Below are 22,957 nucleotides of genomic sequence, written 5' to 3'. Positions count from 1 at the left end.
TACCGCCGCCCGCAGCATGCCCTCCCGTCTCAGGTCACAGGAAGGCCGTGGGGACAGACGGGAGGACCAGCTGGGGTGGCGAGGGACACCAGCCCGAGGGAGGGGACCCCGGCCGCCGCTCGAGCGGAGCGTGGAGATGGGGCGGCCTGAGGTCGGTTCCCGCTTCTCTGGGTCGCTCAAGCATCGCGGCCTCACCTCAGACCCTTGGTTCCCAAAGACTGGCTGAGAGATTCCAGCTGAAACAGAGTTGCGGCGGGAATGACGTCCCTTGGGTATCTTTAGACTGTACTTGAGCAAGGGCACTCACTAATTAGCTCGGCCCAGTTGCTACTTAACACCAGCCATTGGCAATTATTGGGAAGGCTCCTCTCTACAAGCTGAACTTTGGGGTTTGTAGTGAGTGTGGCAGGATGGCTTGTGAAAACCCTCACGGTATTGATCTCTAAGTTTGACTGACATCTGAGTTTTTATATTTTATGGATGGTGGTTAAAGTGTTTTGTGTGTGTGTGTGGTTTTTTTTTTTTGTTTGTTTGTTTGTTTGTCATGGGTTTGACCACTTTAAAAAGCAATTTATTTTTCCGTCTTAAATCCTATAGCACAATGTCTGAACAAGAGCGTATCCAGGACTGTCTGAGGAAAGAGATAAGATCACTTCTTATTTCCACTAAAGATGGTCTGACTCCACAACAATTGGAGAAGGAGTACCTTTTGATGGTTGGTAACCATCTACCACTCCGAATCCTTGGATATCGGTCCACTATGGAACTGGTGTTGGATATGCCTGATGTGGTTAGTGTCTGCCCCTGTGGGGATGGTACCGTAATACTGAAAGGTACGTTTAAGACTTTGGAAGGTCTGCAAGCTTTATAATTAAAACATCATGCAGTAGAGAGTTGTTCTAGGTGTACAGTTATCTGGAATCCCACAGCGATGGAGGTCATCAAGTGGTGGTCATTGGTGCCTTTGAGGTTGTGTGAAAAAAGAGAGCAAAGGAAAAAACACCACCCTCTAAGTCCCTATTGGCCAGAAAAAAATGGATATTCACAAAATTATATTTGTGAAATTTCAGATTATTTTTAAATTCCTAAAACTCATGTCATTGTAGGCCAGTTTGGTCTTCAACTCTAGAGTCTCAAAACTTGCAGGCACCAAATAACAGTAATAACACAGTGTGCTCTTTGCATCTTCTGGTAGAGGAGTTAGGAAGCTGTTGGTCAGAATGTAAAAATGGTGGAACCAAGAGCTTTGTGTTATGCTACATACATAAGCAGCTCCTTGGAGAGTTAAAAAATTGCCTGTGCAATTGCAGTTACGAAGGATAAGTGGAATATGTCTTTTATCTGAAAGTGATTTTCTTTTCCCATATCTCCTTAGCCATTCCAGATGAATCCACCAAAGGAATAGCAAGTTTAGTTGCAAAGCAGAGGAGGAGTCATAAGGTTCGAAACTCAATGCAAAAGGGAAGGACCAGTGTTTGCTCTGGCCGGGTGCCTTACCGTGGAAGGGTGCCCCCTATCCTTCCAGCCATTGTGAAGAGTGAGTTGAAAGACCTTCTGGCATTGTCTCCTGTTCTTCTTTCTGACTTCGAAAAGGCATTTGCTAAGCGTTTCGGACGGTCCTTTCAATACATGCAGTATGGATTCCTCTCTATGTTTGAGGTGCTCAATGCAGCTTCAGATGTCATTTCTGTAGAGCAGACCAGAGCAGGTTCTTTGTTGACACTAAAAAAGACTGCACCAGAAGAAAAGCAGAGAGGATGGCCAGCAGGTAAGCTCGTGGTTGGGCACTGACCATTAGGTCATGCTCACAGACTCTCAACAATATGGTCACTTAAACAAGACCCCCACAAGTACAACAGCAGTTGATGTATCAGTATGAGGGGGGCATCTCAGAAGGCTCTGCCCCAAGATGAAGAGCTACAGGCAGTTAATGGCTGCCAAGAGAAAATGAGTCTTCTCCAGAGATGAGGCCTATGATTTTTTTGTTGTTTTGTTTTTTATGTTTTTGGAGACAGGGCTTCTCTGTGCAGTAGCTCTCGATGTCCTGGAACTTGCTTTGTAGACCAGGCTGGCCTCAAACTCAAAGAGATCCACCTGCCTCTCCCTCCAGGGTGCTGGGGTTAAAGCTGTGCTCCACCACTGCCTGTTTTATGATGGGTTTTTGAATCCCAAGAAGTCAGCCCTAAATATATTTGCATGTGAGCAACACCAAATGAACTCAGCAGGCTGTATTTATATACATGACTGTGTGTGTGTGTGTGTGAGTGAGAGAGAGAGAGAGAGAGAGAGAGAGAGAGAGAGAGAGAGAAGGGGGTATGGGAAGAGTTAGAGGGGAGATGGAACAATAGAAATGACAAATACAGTATTCATATATGAAATTGTAAAAAAATTAAATTAGAAAATATAATTGTGGGGCTTGAGAGAAGGCTCAGCAGATAAGAGTATTGGCTGCTCTTCCAGAGAACCAACAAACCAACATTGGGTATCCCACACCCACGGGGAAGTTGACAATTGTCTGTAACTCCTGTTACAGAAGATCTCACCCTCTTTTCTGGCCTATGTGGGTACCAGCCATGCATGTCTTACACAGACACACATGCAGGCAAAGCACCCATACACATAAAATATTTTTAAAAGTTATTGTTCTGTAGATGAACACATGTTAGAGCAATCCTGGCATATATAGAAAGGGAATTGAACAGTTAAAATCCATGCATTTGTTAAAGTTAAAAGCTGTATTCCACTTACAAGTTGAATAATCTTAGGCAAATGAGTTAATCTGTATAAATCTTGGTCTGCAGATCTCCAAAGTACATACAATACATGGGGTTTGCAGTTGTAGTGAAGACCTTACATGGACAAGGTCTGTAGAGAGCCTGGCATTTTAATAACTTGATACTATGTGGTAGAAGGGCTCTAGAGAAATGTAGTCACTACTCTAAGTCCTAGACAGAATATGCACTGGTTAGGGAAGGAAAACCTATTGCAGACAATTTTATGCCTGTTTCACTGACTCCTTTCTCCAAAGTCTATTTAGATCAAAGTGAGTGAGCTATGAGAGTGTGTCATGAATTTTCAAAGCAGTGTTTAAACTGGTGGGTGATGTAGCTTGCTCTGCTTGTCCTGGAACTGTGTTGGGGTCTGTACCTCAACCTTAGCAGTGTGCTTCCTTCAGAGCTCAGACTTAGGAAGACTGAGTTGTGCCTTTTTAAGCTCACGAGGGTTGGGTGTATAAGGAAGTAGCAGAGCACTTGTCTAGCATGTGCAAGGCCCTGGGTTTGTTCTTCAGCACTGGAAAAAAAACAGAAACCATATTGTGGGAAGCAGTTTGCACACATTCCCTCAACAGTGGGAGTGGAAATTCCTTCCCAGTGATTGACTTGTCCACATTTCCCATCCATGGCTTATCTGTCATATCTTCAGATATCTCAGGAGTAATTGTATGTTTGGTGAACTTGATCTTGGGGTAAAGAAAACACTAGGCAAGCCATGATGATTTTCAGGAGTACATGTACTCAGAATACACTCCCCAATATTGATGATAACTTTTATTTTAGGACCATGTTGTACCTTGTAACATTTCCCCCTCGCTTTCCGTAGAAGGTGGTCACCCACCACAAGCAGCACAGTTCTATGCAAACTTTTTAGTTGGGCACTGTCTGTTTGGTTTTTGAAATGAAATAGTTTTAAAGGTTTTTACTTACAAAATGCTTCTTCTCAATTATATTCAGGTGACTTTGTATGAAGTTTTAAGAGAGCAGTAATCTTTTCAGGAACATAGTTTCTTAGTATTTTTTATCCCCTATAAAAACCTCTGGGAAATTGCTGGTCACTATTCGTTTATTCTTCTTTCTTCACAAAAGGTAAAATTTTTGCTCAGCCATTTAGAATGAGACAGCAGGGGGCATATTCTGCTGGATTCCCAGGAACGAAGATGCGCTTTTCACACCCTACTTCAAATACAGAGCCACCAAAGCCAGCGCTGACCATGGAGAAGATGCCCACATTTAATGCAGTGGAGAGTTCAAGGCTGAACCACACTGAGAAATTACACCAGGTAAGGTGCTGGAGCCCAGAGGCAGAGCTATGCTGAAAATAAGCTTTTGAACTCAGTGTGTTGTCGCTTGGACCTGATGGGAAAGTTGGCCTTTTAGAAGTAGAAACAAGCTAGAGAAGGGAGAGCACTGGCTGCTCTTGCAGAGGACCCAGGTTCAATTCCCAGCATGTGGCGGCTCACAACCCTTGTAACTTCAGTTGCAGGGGATCTGATGTCCCCTTCTGTACAGACATGCATGCAAGCATTCACCTATACACATAAAACAAATAATAAAAACAAAAGAATGGCACCAGCCATTCATTGACCGTGGGTGTCACTTACCTGTCTCAATACAGTGATTCAATACAGTGATTGGAAAAGGAGAGAGCAGAGGTTTTATAAGCTCCATTGTTTCTGGGAGGTTTGGGCAGACACCTCCATGTCTGCTTAGAATCATGTCATTTGACTTAATGCTGGAGAATATATCTAATCATGTTAGGTATCTTTTTATGCACATAGTTGACATTTGTACATTGTCGTTGAAATGTCAGTCACTTGCTCATTTTACACTATTGGGTTGTCATTTTATTGAAATGGAAGAATTTATATATTCTGGGTATAAGTCCTTTAACATGAACATGTAAAGCAAACGTTTTCTCCTGGTCTATGGTTTGACTCTTTAAACTCTTTGTTAGATATATTTATTTTATTCTATGTATATGAATGTTTTGCCTGTATGTATGTATGTAAGTGCCTGGCAGCCATGGAGGCCAGAAGAGGGTGTCAGATCCCCTGGAACTAGAGTTTCAGATGGTTGTGAGCCAGCAGGTGGGTGCTGGGAACTGAACCTGGTCTTTTTCAAGAGCTGGTATCTTAACCACTGACCCTTCTCTCCAGCCCTACTCTTCCTTTCCTTAATCTCGTCTTTTGTAAAATTGAAGTCTTTGGTTCCAACAATCTAATTTTTTTTCAGAGTTTTCTCATATGGTTCTTGTTTATCCTAGTCGATCTTTGCTGAATACAACATAACAGAAAATGATCTCCTACATTTTCTCTAGGACTTTTGAGATTTAAATTATATATTTGGGTCTATTACCACTTTCAGATGAATCTTTGTGTAACATGCCAGCTGTGGAGCTTTCTCGGTTGGGGCAGTAGTGTGGTGGTGCTGTTGGTGCACAGGTGTGCTCTCTACACCGAAACACCTTGTGACCCGGTACATCTTGATCACTGTCACTTATATAGCTTGAAATTACAAAATTGAGTCTTATGATTCTTATTCACACTTCTGGCTCTTCCACATTTTCACATTTCTGTATATATTTAATTGTATATCAATCTGATGATGTTTTATCAAAACTAAGCCTCATGATTTTAATTAGATTGGATACTATAGGGAAGTTTGAGGAAACATATTCTTTTAATATTAAGTTCAAGAATTCAAGAAAATGGCACATCTCTTCATTTTTATCTTTAAATTTTCTCAATATATAATAGTTTTCAGTGTGTATGGTTTGTATACATTTTATTAAATTTACTTTCATACCTCTCATATTTTTATTGTATTAAAGATGATATTTACAAGAAATGATTGCTAACACATAACCTGTGTCAACCTTGAGTCAAGGTACTTAATAAGTTTGGTTTGAATATTCCTATATTTCTAGTGGTTGTTTTGTAGAGGTGAGGTTTTTCTCCAAGTTCATGATGCCACCTAGTTGAAAAGACAGTTTTACTTCTTTTTTATTTTTAATGTGTATTTGCGTTTTGCCTGAATATATGTCTGTGCATCATGTGTACACCTGGTGCATTCAGAGACCAGAAGAGGATGTCAGATCCCCTGAACTTGAGTTACAGGCAGTTGAGCTGCCATGTGCCATGTGGGTGCTAGGAACTGAACCCTGCGAAGGAAGCTAGTGCTTTTTGTTTTTTGGGTTTTTTTTTTTTTTGTTTGTTTTGTTTTGTTTTTTCAAGACAGAGTTTCTCTGTGTAGCCCTGGCTGTCCTGGAACTCACTCTGTAGACCAGGCTGGCCGTGAACTCAGAGATCCACCTGCCTCTGCCTCCCAAGTGCTGGGATTAAAGGAGTGTGCCACCACTGCCAGAGCTCTTAACTACTGAGCTGTCGCTCCTGCCCCAGTTGCTTCTTTTCAGTATATCTGCCTTTTCTCCCTTACACTTAGGCTAGGTTCTCTAATATGCAGAGAAGTGGTGGGAGCAGAAATTCTTGTCTTGTTCCTGACTTGGGGTATGCATGCGTGTGTTCATGTGGGTGTGTTCATGTGGAGAGGTTGATGATGGGCATCTTCCTCAATCACTGTCTACTACTCAAATATTCACACACTCTCCTCTTCAGCTATGCTTTTAGGAGAGGACTGTCCTTCCAAATTCCCAGAGCACTAAAACTGCCACTGCCCCCACGCACAGCCCTTCCCCATCCTGCCATTTCTTTCATCCTTTGGTTATGTTACATAAAGGAGCTCCCCCCTCATTCCCCCACCCCCACCTACTCTCTAGGAAAGGTCATCCATCCCACTCATGCCCTGACAACACTCCTTCATCACAGGCATTAGGCAGCCACTAAGTATTTAACACGTACTGAGTAGCTTTAGAAGATAAATGGCAAGCATCTTTTCTGGGATAGTGTCTGATTAACTGAAGACTGCAGAACCTGGTATAGATAGTGCTGCTATCACGAACATTCCCCAGTGTCTGCTTTCACACAATTTCTATTAGCATATTTGATATAAAATGTCTCAGTGCTACTTACAATTTTTATTATTTAACTATTGCATGCATATGTCTATGTGTGAGTATATTAATGTGAATATAGGTGTGGAACAGGATTTGACTCATTTGATTGAAAGGCATTTCCTTTTATGTATTGCTGACATTTATCTTTGACTTTTAGTTATTTGACTTTTTCTTTTATTCATAGTTGGAGAACACATTCAAATCAGTTATTGCCCAGATAGGACCTGGTGGAACTATTGATCCAGATCTAAAACATAAGATAAAATTTGTAAGTATCTTCCATTTGTGGGAAGCAGAAGTAGTTGGTTTTTCATGTCTGGTTGAATTCAGTTGCCTACAGTGGTTATTGTAACATAAATAATAAAAACCCAGACACAAATATTGGGGTTCAAGCTGAAGATCAGAAAAGCAAAACAGCCAAGCCAGTAGCTCTTACCTCTCAACCAAGCTGAAATGGCAATCCTGTCTCCAAAAATTCTCAGAGACTTTAAAAGCTCAGAGCTCCTGTCTTCTCCTACCTTATATTCCTCTCTCCGCCCAACCATATCACTCCTGTCTCTACTTCTCTAGTGCTGGAATTAAAGGTGTGAGCTCTGTTACTCTTTAGACTGAATGACTCTCCTGTAGCCCAGGGTGGCCTTGAACTCACAGAGATCAATCTGCCTTTGTCTACTGAGTCCTGGGATCAAAGGTGTGTGCTGCCACTGCCTATGGCTAACTACTAGTATGATTGCTTGGCTTTATGGCTGTGGCTAGCTTTGCATTTTGATCTCTAGAGGCTTTATTAAGTCATAAATAATATATCACCACAAGTAATCATTTTTGTATTTATACCTTACCTTTTCTCAAATCTTTACATACATAATACATACACACATACACTATTTTTTAAATCAGGAAAAGCAATAAATAAAATTGTACTGAAAATTTTAATGTGAAATTGTTTAGAAAGTGATTCTTCTATAAATATTCTTTTCCCTCCTTTTCATGAATTGCTTAACAAGTCATTGTTGACAAACAGTTCAAGATCTTTCTAATCCAATTTTATTTTCTGCATATGTAATGCTATCACAGATAGTTTGATAGCTCAGTGTGCTTATGTTCCATGTTTCACTTAGAAGGATCTGTGAGGGTTAAAGTTCAAGTTGCTTTGGACCTTGACTATTTAAACAATTCTGCAGTTGAAGTCCCTTGAACATTAATGTAATATAGGCTGCTAGCAGAGGCACTAAACATTTGATTTGTTGAAGATAAAAATTACTACATTCATCTCTAAAAGATTTGAATAAGTGGACACTCATGCAGACAGCTATACTTTCAGCCACATTTTAAATGATAACACTTGTACATCAGCTACCTTTTTATGTCCTTAGTATTGATTTACACTTTCTTATGATTGACCTGTTTCTCTGTTTTGCATTATTAATGTATGGAAATGCATTGGTTGTTAGAAATTGGGCCAGAGGGTGCCAGAGGATTTTGGTCCTGATCTTTGTAAGCAAAACGCCTTTATTGCTCCCACTGTGTTACATTGCCTCACTTTAGTTACTGTGACTGTGGTGGGAGATAGGTTAAATCGATACTCAGGCAGCTTCTCCTTGTTGTTGAAGCTTGAAAAGTGCCTAACAATTGTTTGTTCAAGGGTATTCATGATTAATACGCACCAAAAGAAAACTGATAAAGGATGCATTAAACTAAGGATTGTCATATGGTTCCTAAGAGTTTGTGCAAGTTGCCACTGGTTTCCATGGCAATGTGCCCTGCACAGGTTGCTGTACTTAAGTGGGGTTTGTAGACTGCCATGGTTGGCATTGTCTTTTCATGTGGAGGATGCATGGTGCCCTTCTAAATGTCATGCAACTGTAACTGTCTCTTGGTCACAAGATTTTAAAGGGATATTTACTTTGTATTTTCCTTTGATGTATGAATTCAAATACTGTATAAAATATACCTAGAAGATTTAGGAAGACACAAAGTTTTTTATACCATGTTGGAATTAAAACAAGTCCACATCTAAAAATGATGCAAATATGCAAAATAAAATAATTTATGATGGTAGTCTTTTTGTCCCTTAATATTCCAATTTTATCTGTTTTATTTTCTGTTGATTAGGTTGTATCTAAGTTTCCACAAGGTTTATTTATTTCTAAACTGCTTGGAGAATTTGAGGTAAGTGTTTTCTTCTCACCAGCCTATTCTTTGTATTGCTTAATCTTATGGTAGACAAATTTTGCTACTACTACTACTACTACTGGATCCTGTGCTTTGAACACTTACATCATCACCTTGTTTTGTGTTTTAGTTGCTTTTTTATTATGATAGTTAAGGATATGGCCAGTATCAAGTATTTGGTTATGGATAGGGAGAATAAATTATACATCATTGAAATAATGATTAACTTTTTTTTTGCCTTTTCTCCTTTTTTTATTTTAAATATTTTTCTCCTTTTTTTGATTAACATTTTTTAAAGTGTGGCAGCACCAAGAAGAAATGTATAAAAACAGAACATCCCATATATAGTCTTGATTTTGTATCCAGTAATAATGTCAAGAATGAAGGCACTAGAAAGACATTTCAGATAATCAAAACTAAAGAAATATAAATAGGCCAGTATTGTAAGAAAAAGTAAATAATATATTTTAAGTTAAATAAAATTATGCCAGATTACAACTTGAGTCTTCAAGAAGGGTTGAAGGACAAAGGATAAAAAGACAGCTCTCTTACCAATTAAAACATATTATTATTTAAAGCAAAAATGATAACCTCCGAAGATGGTATAAAACATATGAAAACTACAGCATAAATCAGTGGCCTGGGGTTCTGGAAAAAGAAGGTGGGGGGAGTAGAACTCTATGAACTTCTTTATTGCTCATTGTTGGGAGCCAGTAAAGCAGAAAGCAAAACAAAAGAATTAGAATAAACAACATCTGGCATATCAGTAAATTGACTAAGTTAATTACAAAGTACACATAGGCCATGTTTCATATAATAATATTGGAATGACCTTTATAGCAACTGAAAACGCACACATTTTGACAATTACTGGAAAGTTATACAAAAGTGGTAACAATAGTTATTTCTAGGAAAGTGATTAGTAGCCGAGACAAAAGCATTTGGGAGTGAGCAAAGACTTGTTTTTTTAATGAATGAATTTGAGAGAATTTTCACCATAAATTTATTCTTAAAATTGTTATATATAACTTTGATCATCCACAGCACCCATTTTATCCTCTTCTCCATCTTGAGGCTTGTTTCTGTTGAATATTTGCTTGGACCTTTTGAATATATTAATGAAAAATTACTAACTTGGGGGCTGGAAAGATAGTTTAGAGGGCCTGAGTTCAGTTTCAGTCTATAACTGCAGCTCCAGAGGGTCCAAGGCCTCTGACTTCTCTGGCACTGACACTTGTATACTACCCACATGTAGACACAGTTTAAAAAAATAAAATCTAAAAAACAAAGCAGTTACTTGTTTATAGATTTCTCTCCACCTTAGTTCTATGTTCAGTTATGTTTTCACAGTAATACACACAATTATTTGGAAAACTATTAGAGACCAATAAACATAAAAGGAAGAAATGTAGCGTGAAGAAATAGAGATAATAATTCTAATTTGCCACCACCCCTGCCCTGCCCTGCCCTGCCCTGCCCTGCCCTGCCCCACCCCACCCACTTTGCCTTTGGTTTGCTGATGGGTATAAAAATTATCTTCTAAATGATGATCTGATTGAGTCAGGGGGACCCCTCCTTTTCACAAGTGTGCTATGGAAGAATTCATAAAGAATTGAGTGCCATATCAGAGTATCATGTGACAAAGTCTGTCCCACAGCTGCACTACCCTGTGAGGGGCCAGCCCTTTATAGTGTTGTCACCTGAAGGAAGTGACTAGCTCAATTGCTTTATGTTGGTTCAGGAGATGACAACTTGGTATTAAGAACAGCACAGATGTGTGTGCATGTTTGTGTATGTTCTCACATGTATGCACATGTATGTAGCCCCTAGAGGTCAGCCTTGAGTGTAATTCCTCAAGAGCTGTCCACCTTGTGTCTTCAGAAAGGATCTCTCTCTGAGACCTGGGGTTCAGGCTAGATTGGCTGCTGGTGAAACGGGCTTTTCTGTGTGAGTTCACTGAACTTTAAGTATTTAGGTTGACAAATTCCAAACTAAAGCCTTGTCTAACATATATCCAGAACTTTCATGCTTTTCTTTCTTTATTTTATTCTTTTTTTTTAAATGACAGCTAATTTTTAAAGAGCAACTTTCACCAAAACAATTAGGGTTCTTAAATGTGACAGAACTTGTTGGAGCTCTTAGTGACATTCTCCGTGTTGAGTTCAGTGAAGAAAAGCAAGACTTGCTAGTGTTTGATGCTGACCTGAAGCCCGCAGCACCTGGTGAGTTAAACTGGTATGATGCAGCCTCCCTTTTCATTGTGCCTTTGAGGACAAGGAAGAAGGAAGCATTGAGTCATCTCCAGAAACACATGCCCCAAATGCCTCACATGTTCTCCACAAAATGCTTGAATAGTAGCTGCCTTCTTAGTGATAGCATAATAAAGTTAACCTATATTATTAGTTTACAAACTTAATTCTTGAATTTTAACTTATTTAGTAAGTTTTGAGTGTTTGAGACAGGTTTTTACTAGGTACCCAGGTGGCCTAGAACTCACTGCATGGCCCCAACTGGTCTTAAAAGCATGGAAACCCTCTTCTTGCCTCAGCCTCCTGAGTGCCAAGATTACAGGCATGTGCCACCATATCCAGCATTTTTTTTTCTTTTTTAAAAAGTATTTTTTATGTGCATGGGTATTTTGTCTGCATGTGTGTCTGTATGCAACATGTATGAGCAGTGCCTGGAGAGGTCAGCAGATGGCCAGATCCCCAGGAACTGAAGGTACAGAGGGTGGTGAGCTGCCATATAGGGGCTGGGAATGGAACTCCTATCCTCTGGAAGGGCGGTCAGTGCTCTTAACCACTGGGCATCTCTCTCACCTGTTATTTTCTTTATTGTCCTGTTATTAGTAATTCTGAAGGAATACTTTCTAAATGATTGTTAGGTGAGTGTCAAGCTGTGCAGCAGAAGCTGTTTAAACATGAGAGTCAGAACATGTGACATATGTGATTTTTACAATGAGTAAACTCCAAACCAATTTTAAAAATGTCCTATTTTTCTATTTTGTGTTTACTTCAGGAAACCACACTGGATCTAGATCATTATCTTTTGTTTCTGTCTCTTTTTTTCTTCTTAGCTCTGTTTGTTTTTCTTTTAGAATTTTTGTTGAGATAACTTTATATGATCATGCAGATAGAGCCCACGTGTCCTTTAACTCAGTTCCCTCGGTGGTGACATTTTGCAGTGATGTGAACAATATGGTACTTTATTTTATAAAGTGTATGTGTGCAGAGGTGCCCACGAGTACCTTGTTTTTGAAATTTATTTTAAAAAATACTTTTTTAAGTTTATTTTTTAAATAGTTACTAGTTGGCCAGGAAGACCCAGGAATTTCCCTCGCCGTGCTTCTCCAGCACTGGGATTACAAGCCTGCACACCCCTGCCTGGCATTTTTTAAAAATGTGGATTCCTTGGTGGGGGTTGCAGTTCAAAGTGAGATCCTTGTGTTTGCAAGGCAGGCTTCACCAGCAGCTCTTTTCCCTTCCCAGGCTACTTTATAAGTTTTTAAAGTGGTTATGATGCACAGCCACCTTTGCATATTCTGTCACTGATTTACTGCCACGGTAAGAGCACTGATCTTGTACCTTTAAGGACATCTGGTTCTGGTCATTGCTGTGGTTCATGGGTGCCATAGCTGGGTAGGATTACTGACTGTTTGCCTCCCTTGACAGTTTAAAACCCCAGTGCTGGGTGAGGGTAGCCAGAGGGATGACCCAAAACAGTACAGGATGTTGTTGCCTTTGGGTGCCTCGCAGAGCTTGAGGACAGGTCCCTGTTGATGAAGACACAACATTCTCTGAATACAGGACTTGGAAGATTTGAGCTAGAGCTGATCTGAAGTCATAGAATTTTTTTTAACCCTAGAAGCTCTTTAAACCAAACAACATAGAGATAGTTAATGCTTGTAGCTTCAGTGAGTTTTATATATATATATATATATATATATATATATATATGTATATATATATGCATATATATAATGACAATTTTCTTATACAATGCATTATTATACATTGTCTTTGTTTTTATGTCTAATATTTGTTTTCCATATTAGTGTATTTTTAAATTTTTACCTTTGTACAATTCTTACATATTTATTTCATTTAACCTGTGTCCTATTGGTGGACATTTAGATTGTTTCCATTTTTACCATTATAAAAGCATCGTGACAAGTGCTTTTAGCTTTTTATTATTTATTTTGCTGTTCAGGGATGAAACATTCATTCTAGGCAAGCATCTAGCCACTGAGCAGCATCCTCAGCCCTGTGATTAATAGTTTTGTGCTTATATCTTAAAATGCTTGTGAGTTTATTTCTTTAGGAGCCACTTTAGTTGTAGATCTAAGGAGTCCTGTAGTGGGCCAGCCTCAGGTACTCATCATATACACATAAATTTCAACAATATATGTTTGAGGAATTCTCTAAGAGTTCAGGCATAATATTACAGAATATTAAAAAATATGTACAGCCGGGTGGTGGAGGCTCAGTCAGGAGGGGGTGGCACAACCCTTAATCCCAGCATTCAGGAGACAGAAGCAGCCCTGAGATTTCTGAGTTTGAGATCAGCCTGGTCTACAGAGTGAGTTACAGGACAGCAAGTACTACACAGAGAAACCCTGTATCAAAGAAAAAAAGTATGTACATTGTAACTCAACTTCTCCCTGATTAATTAGAAGGAGAAATTGGAAATCAGAATGTTGAGAAAGTCACTGCCAGGCTTTAAGAAGTTGTGCCAGCTCCCATTTTACCCATGTGAGACTATTAGAGTTTGTTTCTGCTCTAGAACGACTTCCCTTGTGTCTCTCCATCTGAAAGGTCTGCAAGGACAAATTAACATTGCTCAGGGTCTCCCCAGTGCCTGGCACATGGGACTGCTTGGTGACATTGGTTCCAATGTCATAACAACTCTGCGGGGCACCCTGGCTGTTTCAGGTGGAACACTTTCATCAGTCAGAAATTCGTGTTTAGTTCAACCCGACAAGAAAACAGACACCAATGCTTGGGTCTCCAGTCCCTCTAGAAGTCCCTCTAGAAATCCACTGTCTACTGTAGCAGTTAAGAAGACTACGTGGGATTGCCCTTTGAAGAACCACAAGGAACCAGAACAGAAAATTTACAAGAAGCCTAATCTTGTGGTAAAGCCTTTGCAGCTGGTGAGTGAGGTTTAAGGACTTCCTACAGGAGGCAAAATAACTGAATGTTTCTTTAGACCAAAATGCTCTTTAGGGCAAGTTCTTTGGTCTATTACCAGTTTATGAAGCATTTCCTCAGGTTTTCAGCTTTCATTTCCCACATGCCTGGTTTTAAAGTTTTTTTTTTTTTCTGGTGGCTGACATTTAAGTGCTTTCCTGATGGCACTGTTGATTTCCCTATGGCTGAGCCCCAGGGCTTTAGAGAGTGCAGGAGCCCTGCTCTGTCCCTGCCTCAGCAGTGGCTGCCACAAACGCCCTTGTACCCATTCTCACTTACTTGCTTCATTAGACTTTTCTCCTCCATTACATCCTCACACACTTCTGTTTGCATTTTTATTTCCTGTTCCTGACTTTGTTGTTAGTAAGGAATTCATTCTTTGTTCCTCACTGGAGCTGGCTCTCCAGTGGCATGAGCAGTTCTGGAGGCTGCTGTGCTTTCTTCAGGACAAGAGGAAGAGGAAACAGCATATTTTGGAGTGAAAGTGCTTGCAAAAAGCTTTTGATAGGAGAGGTAATCCAAATTTGATCCATTCCTTAAAGATACCTTTGACTACTGGCATGCTTCAGAAGGATGAGAACACACCTTACTCCAGCCTGAATATTTGAAAAATGTCATGTTGCCCATTTTGTTGAGGACATTTGCATTAACACTCTTTTCATCCAATATCTTCATAATGTAGTACTTGAAGAATGTTGTAAAATGTGTGGCTGGGAGCTCCAGTCTAAACCACTCTAAATCATAATCCTGACTCAAGCCCAAGAATCTGGATTTTTATATTCCCAGATGATTGTGATAAACATGATTCATGAAATAGAGTTTGAGAGCTATTGTCATAAGACTTGAAATGTGCCTTCCAGGATCATTATGACTTCTTTCTCTCCCTGCTCCCCCCCCCCCAGCAAGTGGAAGCAAACAAGTCCCAGCCCAGCTTGTCAGCAGTGAACCCTGACATCCCCCCGGATGCTGTGTGTGCAAAGAAATTGTGTAGGCTTCCACCATTAGACACCAGTACTCTGGTGGGGGTCTTTGTGGAATACATAATCTCTCCCAGTCAATTCTACATCCGCATCTACAGCAGAGATTCGTCGGAATTACTTGAAGACATGATGATAGAAATGCGGTAGGAGCTTTATGCTTGCTTTCTTTGTGTTCTCCTTTATCTTTAACAATAATTGTCAGACATTTTGGTCCCAGGACTCCTAAAGTAACGAAAAGCTTTTGCTTACTGATACTTTTATCATATAGACAAACTGAGAAAATTAAAACATTAGTTTAAAAAATCCATGTGTGATGCTATATCATTTTCATGAAAAAAAAAAATTTTTTTTTCTGCCCTGTAATCCTAGCATGGAGGGAGCAGGGATAGAAGGTGCTCTAAGGCTCACTGCCCAGCTACTTTAGTAATTGGTGAGCTCTAAGCCAGTCAGAGACCTTGTCTCAAAAGAGATGTACAGCATTTCTGACAATGACACCTGAGGTTGTCTCTCTCAGGCCTCCACATTGCATCTGTCCTGGAACTTTCTCTCTACACCAGGCTGGCTTTGAACTCACAGAGATCTGCCTGCCTCTGCCTTCCAAGTGCTGGGATTAAAGGCATGGCCACCACTGCCCAGCTAGCATTTGTTTTTTAATGTAAGTTCTTGAGATAAAACCCAGGCCTTCATGCTTGTACAAGCAAGCAGTTTAACAACCCAGCTATTCCCCCCTCTCCCCCAGCCTGGTTGTTGCTGTTACACTGTAACTGTCCAGTTATTGAGACCCTGGGACTACAAGGATATATATGTAAAGCATGGTCTTTGCTTACTTGAATACACTAAAGCTGGGGAAACAGTCAAGGGGATAAGTGGAACAGAGTGGGAATCAGAAGTTCTGTCTGGGAAAGCTTCTTAGTTGATACTTGAGCAAGGCCTCAAAAGCAAGTTGAAATTGTCAACTTTGGTCAACCTGTGTAGATCTGTCTGTGAGACCTGGGATCTGAGGACCTTCAAGAATGGGGTAGACCACAGTCTAATGCTGTAGACAACCTTCCTTCAGTTTCAGTGCACTTTTATACACGAATGTTACAAACAAAGCAACAATTCAAGAAGGTTTGAGTTCAGACAAACATGTAAGTAATGTCAGTAAGCACATATTAAATATTAACAGAGCCGCCCTTTCCCAGAACTGTCTCAGGACAGACCAATTTAAACACAATTGCCTGGCATGCACTATAGATTCTATCTGGGAAAGCATGAAAGCAAGGCAGAAGGGTACACTGAGACCAGCACACAGCATGTCCTCTCTCTCACCATAGGTTCTTGAGCTATGTTCTGATATCAGCAAGATTTAGCTACAGCAAGCAGAGCAATGGGGACATGTCCTTAGAGGATATAGCTTGTTCCTGGCCCCTTTCTCTCTGCTTATTGCCTGCTAGCTGCCATGAGGTAAAAAGCTCTGCATCACCCATGCTCCTACTCTCCCGTGTTCTGCCTCACCACAGAAACAACATAACCACACAACCCGGGACCAAAGTCCCTGAAAGTGTGCTCAGTTGCTTGCTCTGGGTATTTTGTCATAGTGGTGACAAACTGATATAGACAACAGATTGTTTTAGAAGGATAAGTCTGGTTGTAGTAGAGAAAATAAATGAGGTGGAAAAAAAGGTCAATAAATGGCAAGTCCAGAAAGGGACAAACTAGAGAAATTAGGAAAGTCAAACTTTCACTTGATCAGAAAGGACTAGGGAAGAATAGCGGAGAGAGTATTTCATACTCTCAGAATGAAGACTATTAACATAGAGAATGAGTAAGATGGGGTGAGAGAAACTAGATACTTGTACTCACTATCTGCCTCTAAGGTGAGGATCAGATAGTACTGAAGACTCGACAGTCTTAGGATATGATATGTTTGCCATGTTCATGTAAGGACATAACAGTCTGTCTCTTCTGAAATAGTACCAGGTGCTTGTGAATGTAGATGTTTAGTGGTGTTAAGGACATGGATGTTTTTCTCTTTTGGTCCAGATAATGTGTTACCCCCTTTGGATGCAGCTTGCCATACATCTATGAGGTTACCCGTGGTGATATTTTGTTTATAATCTAACACAGCTTGCCTAAAGATCAGAGTGCAAAGCTAGCCACACTAGTTAGCCATAGAGACCTGGCAGTGGTGGTACATACCTTTAATCCTAGCACTTGGGACATAGAGGCAGACGAATCTCTGTTGTCTAAGGCCACCCTGAGCTACATGAAATTGATGCAGTATAAGAGAAACAGAGCTCACACAAAGGTGATCTCAGCACTTGGGATCCCATGCCTGTAATCCTAGCACTAGAGAGGAATATAAGGCGGGAGGAGACAGGAGCTCAATATAGTCTTGAGTTTTGGTGCAGACAGATACATTCTGAGGACAGGATCACTCTTTCAGTCTGAGTATTGATAGAGATGAGAACTCTCTAGTAGTTGGCTGCTTTGCTTCTCTGATCTTCAGCTTTAATCCTCTTCTTAGCTAATGGGAAGGAGAAATACAACATTGCTTGGAAAGACATGATGTAATGTTCACATTTTAATTTTTAAAAAATTGTGATAAAGTAAGTATTCAGTCATTTTTTTCCTTTGTATACTTTTTCTTATACCCTGTTAGCTTGACCTTTTAATTCATATAACTACACCTAGATCCTGGAAAGTCTATATGGATAGTTAAAATATGGTATCTTATTATAAGGGAAGAAGGGAAGAGAATGGCTATGGAGAGAGAATGTTTAGCATGGCTTCCAGATAGTTGAAATACAAGCATTGAAGTTTAGGAATCAGTGTCTTTAGGGAGTCTAATCCATAGTGAAGTGAGATGTGAAATGGACCAGATGTCATACAGAAAGAATGATAGGAATGATGGTGTGTGAATGTATCTGAAGTCACTGTCCTAAAATCCTCCATATATTTTAGGTAAGATTTTACGATTGGCTCCATCTTTAGCAAGGGAACAGGAACAGAAAGGTACAGCCACTGTATAAACAAGGCACTCAGGATTTAAACCTAGGTTTCTGCTTTTACATTCCAAAGAACCCAAAATTTTGTGGTAATGTAGATTCTGTTAAGAATAGGAGAGAATTGTGGAGATTCATCCAAAAGCATGAGATAAGATAAGCTGGAGAGAATCTCTTGAATTTGGGAATTAACACATTGATTTGGCAAGGTGGAGGGCATTCCAGCTCTGGCTGTCCTAGAACTTGTTCTGTAGACCAGGCTGCCTTGAACTCAGATACCCTCCTGTCTCTACCTCCTGAGTGCTGGGATTAAAGGTGTGCACCACCAACGCCTGACCCATCGGTGCTTTTCTTTTTTAAAAGAACATTTTTAATTGAAATAGAATTACATGACTTTCCCTCCCTTTCCTCCTTCCAGGCCCTCCCTAGAGCCCTTCCCATCCACCTAGTCCCATTTTCAAGTTGATAGCCTCTTTTTCTTTGATGATTATTGTTACATGCATGTGTACCATATATACATATATATGAATGAACATAACTTGTTTATATTGTTTCAGGACTGACCACTCTGCATTGGATAACCAATATTGGGGCTCATTTCCTAGGAGAGGCCAGTTCTTCTCCCAGCAGTCATTGGTTGCCTGTAGTTCTTTGTTTAGGGATGAGACTCCACAAAAATTATATGACATTAATATGTTCACTCCTGGCCTTGTTTGTGAGGCCATTTCACAGCACAGTTCTGGTATTCTGACTCTTAGTCTTTCTGTCCTCTCTTCCAAGATCTTCCCTGAACCATAAATGCAGGAAAGTGTACATTTTAGGAAGTTCTCTGGAATGAAGTTGGATTACATTCTGTTTAGAGAATGTAAGATAAAAAGATAAGTATGTAATTTTCATACTTGGAAGAAGTTTGTTGTTGAAACGGGCTTCATAAAGGAATTGACATTAATAGGCATTAACAAATCAGAGAAAATTATTTTTTCTTTGCCTTTTTTGTTGATTTCTAATCCTTGATACATCAGTAAAAATTATCTTTTCTCTTTCTTTATGGGTTTTTCGTATTATGGAATTCTACAGGCGCTGTTATTCTAACCAGCTGGTTTCTGATCGGTACATCATGCCAGAATATTTTATCCAACCAGGACATCTCTGTTGTGTAAGGATTTCTGAGGACAAGTGGTGGTACCGGGTTATTATCCACCGAATCATTGGGAAAAAGGAAGTTGAAGTGTTCTACCCAGACTTTGGAAATATTGGAACTGTTCAAAAGTCCTCGCTAAGGTTCCTCAAGTAAGTTGAATTCAGCAAGAAGGCTGGAAAAATGAAATTTTGAATCCTGCAACTTTGGGACTGGGATCTTTTTTTTTTTTTTTTCTCTTGCTATCTTCCATCCATTCTTTGCGCCTTGTCTCAGGGCATATTTAGCAAATGATCAGCTTCATATATTTTTAAAAGACTCATTTTTATTATTTTTAACTGTGTGAGTACATGTATGATAAGGTGCCCACAGGGGCCAAAACTATAGGATTCTCTGGCGCTGGAGTTTCAGGTAGTCATGAGCGACCTGACTTGGGAACTGGGCTCCCTCCACAGAAGCAGGGCCCACTATCAATCACTGGGCCATCTTCCAGCCTTGCTCATGGATGGTCTGTGGTCTCTCATCTTCCTTCACTTGACTATGAATTTGAATGAACCCTGAGAATAAAGTTTGATCTTTTTATCAAGAAAGTACTTGGATGTCAAGGGGTTGAACAGTTCTCACTGGTGCTTTTATTTACATGGTTCTTTACAAAACAGTACATTCTTTTTTTAAAAAAAAAAATTTTTCTTAAATTACTTCTAAAGTACAAGGCATTCATTTAAAGTGTCGTGAATTAATTGAAATGGCATAACAAGACGAGAAATGGACCAAAGACTCAATAAAAGCAGTGTACAAACAATGGCTAAATAGTCACACATTTGACTTTCTGCAGATGCTGCTACACAAAGCTTCCCGCTCAGGCTATACCTTGCTCTTTGGCTTGGGTGAGACCAGCAGAGGTAAGTTTACTTGTTTCTCATTGGTCAGCAAAGATATAGGTTCTTATTTGTGCCAGTAACAATTTTGAGTTCTCAGGACAAAGCATGTGAAATGGTTGTGTGAGAGGTAGGCGTGTAGGCAGCAACTGCATCACGTCCTATCTGCTGTCATTTGCTATGCTGTGAGAGCAGCAAAAGGAAGTGAGCTTATTGTTGTTCAGCTAATCAAAAGGGGGAAAGAGGAGTCATTGCAGGCAGATGGAGAGTAGCACAAACATTGAACACAGCATTCTGTGCTCTTGTTGGCCCAGAATGTAGGATAAGCTGGGGTGACTAAGTTAAATCTATGAACAAATAGCAGCTGTGTATAATTGCATTTGATGTACTTTTATCTTACTTGTAGCATAGGTTTATTTATACCAGCATCACCATATATGAGTACTGTGTTGTGCTATGGTGTCATCACACAGCAGTGTTGCTAAGCAATAGGAAATATTGATCTGTAAAAAGAAGGTTCTTTTGATAAGGTATTGATGTTTAATAAGGATCAGGAGAAACAAATAGGCGGAATAGATGTTTATTCAGGGAGAAATAACAACATAGACAGATGAACACCAGCAGGTTCCTGGCCCCAAGGATGCCTCCAGATGTACTCCTGTCCTCGTGCTGCAAGCAAGAGTGTTCTCAGAGCCCCCTCTTCAGACCTAGTTCCCCCAGGTCACTTCTGCCCCTGACTCCACCCCCAATGGGTGTGGCCTATGCCACAGGTACTGGCATAGTGAATATCTCACTACAATAAGGTGTTGAGAGCTGCACTTATCTGTGGATGATTGTGTTTCGGGTTATCTTCCTGTGCTGGTTGTTGTTAGGGGTGAGGGCTGCACTTAATCTGTGGGTGATTGTTTTGGGGTATCTTCCTGTGCTGGTCACAGCTAGGTAGGACTGTTGATTACTTTACTCCTGTGGCAGCTTGCACAGCACCTTTTGGTGTATATGCAGACCAGTCCTCAGGGAGGGGATTTTGGGGTCACATCCAGCTGCAACCCTGTGGGCCCTGTCCAGAGTGTGTGGTGTCTTCAGCTTCAGAAGCAATCAAAGGCAACAGAAAAAGCCTGCAGTTTTTGGAATCTCTTGGACTCACTAACCAAAACTCAAAGGAGGTTTCTCATGCCTCATCCTGAGGTTTTTATTAGGTCGTCTGTGGCTCTTGCAGAAGGCGTTATCATCCAAGTGGCATAAGTTCATTTAAACTGTCTATACGTATGTACACAGACACACACACACACCTGTCTATACATACATACACATATATACGTATGTATATGCACACACATATTTTTTTCAGGTAAGTATAAAATAATGATTCTCTGTCATTATCTCAAACATCCTAGTGTTACTTTTGTATTGTTCCCTCCTCCCCAATTTGGAATGTGTACATTTTAAAGTTTTGATTTTATTGGTGTGAATAGTTTGTAATAGTGTCTTGGTGGTTTTTGTTTTTTTTTTTTTTTAACGAGTCAGTTTCATGAAGCCCAAGTTGTCTGCTGAGGGCAGGATGACATGTGTACAGCACCATTCTTGGATTCCTCTTGTCTTTTTTTATATCAACATTTGTATGAATGTTTGTGTTCTGAATGTTATTTGTGTATTTTCTCATTCTGCCATTATCTAAATGATAAAGGTCGTTTCCATTATAGTTAGTTTCAAAGAACCAATTTTTGCTTCTTTGGTCCTCTGCATGTATAGATTGTGTAGTTATATATAATATTCCATAGTTGTCCTTAAAGTCACCTTAATTGTGTGATGCTTTTATTCATTTTGGGTTTCTTTGTGTTTTGAAACATAATCACTGAAGGGAAGCATGGCTTCAGCTGTGACCGTTGTGTCTGCTTGTTCCTATCATTTAGTCACTTTTTGTCTACACCAAAGCTTACTCATTAGCAGCGTATACAATATCAGGTCTATTATGTGCCTGGAAAGTGAGTATCGTTGTGAAATTAACCTCTTCTGTGAAGCATTTTCACTTGTACAAAAGTTCTTTTTGTTTGCTATTTCTAAAGCTCCAAATTCCATTTACTTAATACTTTTTCTGGTGTAGACCTTCACTTTTCTTCTGAGCACTCTGTTTTTTCATGAATTACATATAGTGTGTGTGTGTGTGTGTGTGTGTTTAATCCAGGGTAATACGTTCACCTTTTAGTTGGACCATTTGTGTTTAATTACATTTATTATTGACAATCTAAGTTTAAACTTCATTACTGTGTATACTTTATAGCCTGCCTGTTGCTCTTTTTAATTTAGCATTCCTGACTTTAAAGATTAAAAAAAAACAATTTCAGTAAGTTTTACTTTGTATTATTTTAAAAAACACTATAAGAAATATAAGATTTATGTGTATACCAATGCAAAGATATTAGAGCACTCAACTTCACTGACCTCTCCTGCCTTGTTTTTATTATATCAAGTAGTCACAGAAATCAGAGATGTGGGATTTTCTCTGTTATATATGCCTGGCATCTTTGGCCATTATCAGATGGGTGTAGTTACATTCACTCTTGTTTGGGTGTGCTTTTGTGTCCATGTTACGATGGTTATGTTACCACAGCTCTGTGATGCAGACTTCCTGAAGTCTGCGTGGTGACCCTTTCAGGGTTGCTATTTGTACTCAGGATTGCTTGGGCTTTCCAGGCCCTTTTGTGTCTCCATATGAATTTTAGTGGCTTTTTTCTGTTTCTGTGAAGAACATTACAGAGATTTTTATAGGAATTTAATGGAATCTGCACATTGCTTTTGGCAGGATGGCCATATTCACAATATTGAC

General features: G+C 39.8%; 1 protein-coding gene across 1 annotated transcript in view; it reads left to right on the top strand.

Moving 5' to 3' along the window:
* The window catches only part of Tdrd5 (tudor domain containing 5), a 44,509-nt gene that overhangs the window by 147 nt on the left and 21,405 nt on the right, over window positions 1-22,957 (top strand). The window contains exons 2-11 of the mRNA XM_051186045.1: window positions 598-833; window positions 1,376-1,768; window positions 3,864-4,057; window positions 6,974-7,057; window positions 8,902-8,958; window positions 11,030-11,183; window positions 13,893-14,113; window positions 15,053-15,273; window positions 19,195-19,407; window positions 20,091-20,157. Coding sequence (XP_051042002.1) covers window positions 602-833; window positions 1,376-1,768; window positions 3,864-4,057; window positions 6,974-7,057; window positions 8,902-8,958; window positions 11,030-11,183; window positions 13,893-14,113; window positions 15,053-15,273; window positions 19,195-19,407; window positions 20,091-20,157 — 1,836 coding nt within the window. The 5' untranslated portion in view covers window positions 598-601. The remainder of the gene's footprint in view (window positions 1-597; window positions 834-1,375; window positions 1,769-3,863; window positions 4,058-6,973; window positions 7,058-8,901; window positions 8,959-11,029; window positions 11,184-13,892; window positions 14,114-15,052; window positions 15,274-19,194; window positions 19,408-20,090; window positions 20,158-22,957) is intronic.

The sequence above is a fragment of the Phodopus roborovskii genome, unplaced genomic scaffold (assembly GCF_943737965.1).
Source record: "Phodopus roborovskii unplaced genomic scaffold, PHOROB, whole genome shotgun sequence".
In the NCBI taxonomy this organism is placed as follows: Eukaryota; Metazoa; Chordata; class Mammalia; order Rodentia; family Cricetidae; genus Phodopus; species Phodopus roborovskii.
Note: the sequence above shows the minus strand (reverse complement) of the source record. Positions and strands in the feature narration are given on the sequence as shown.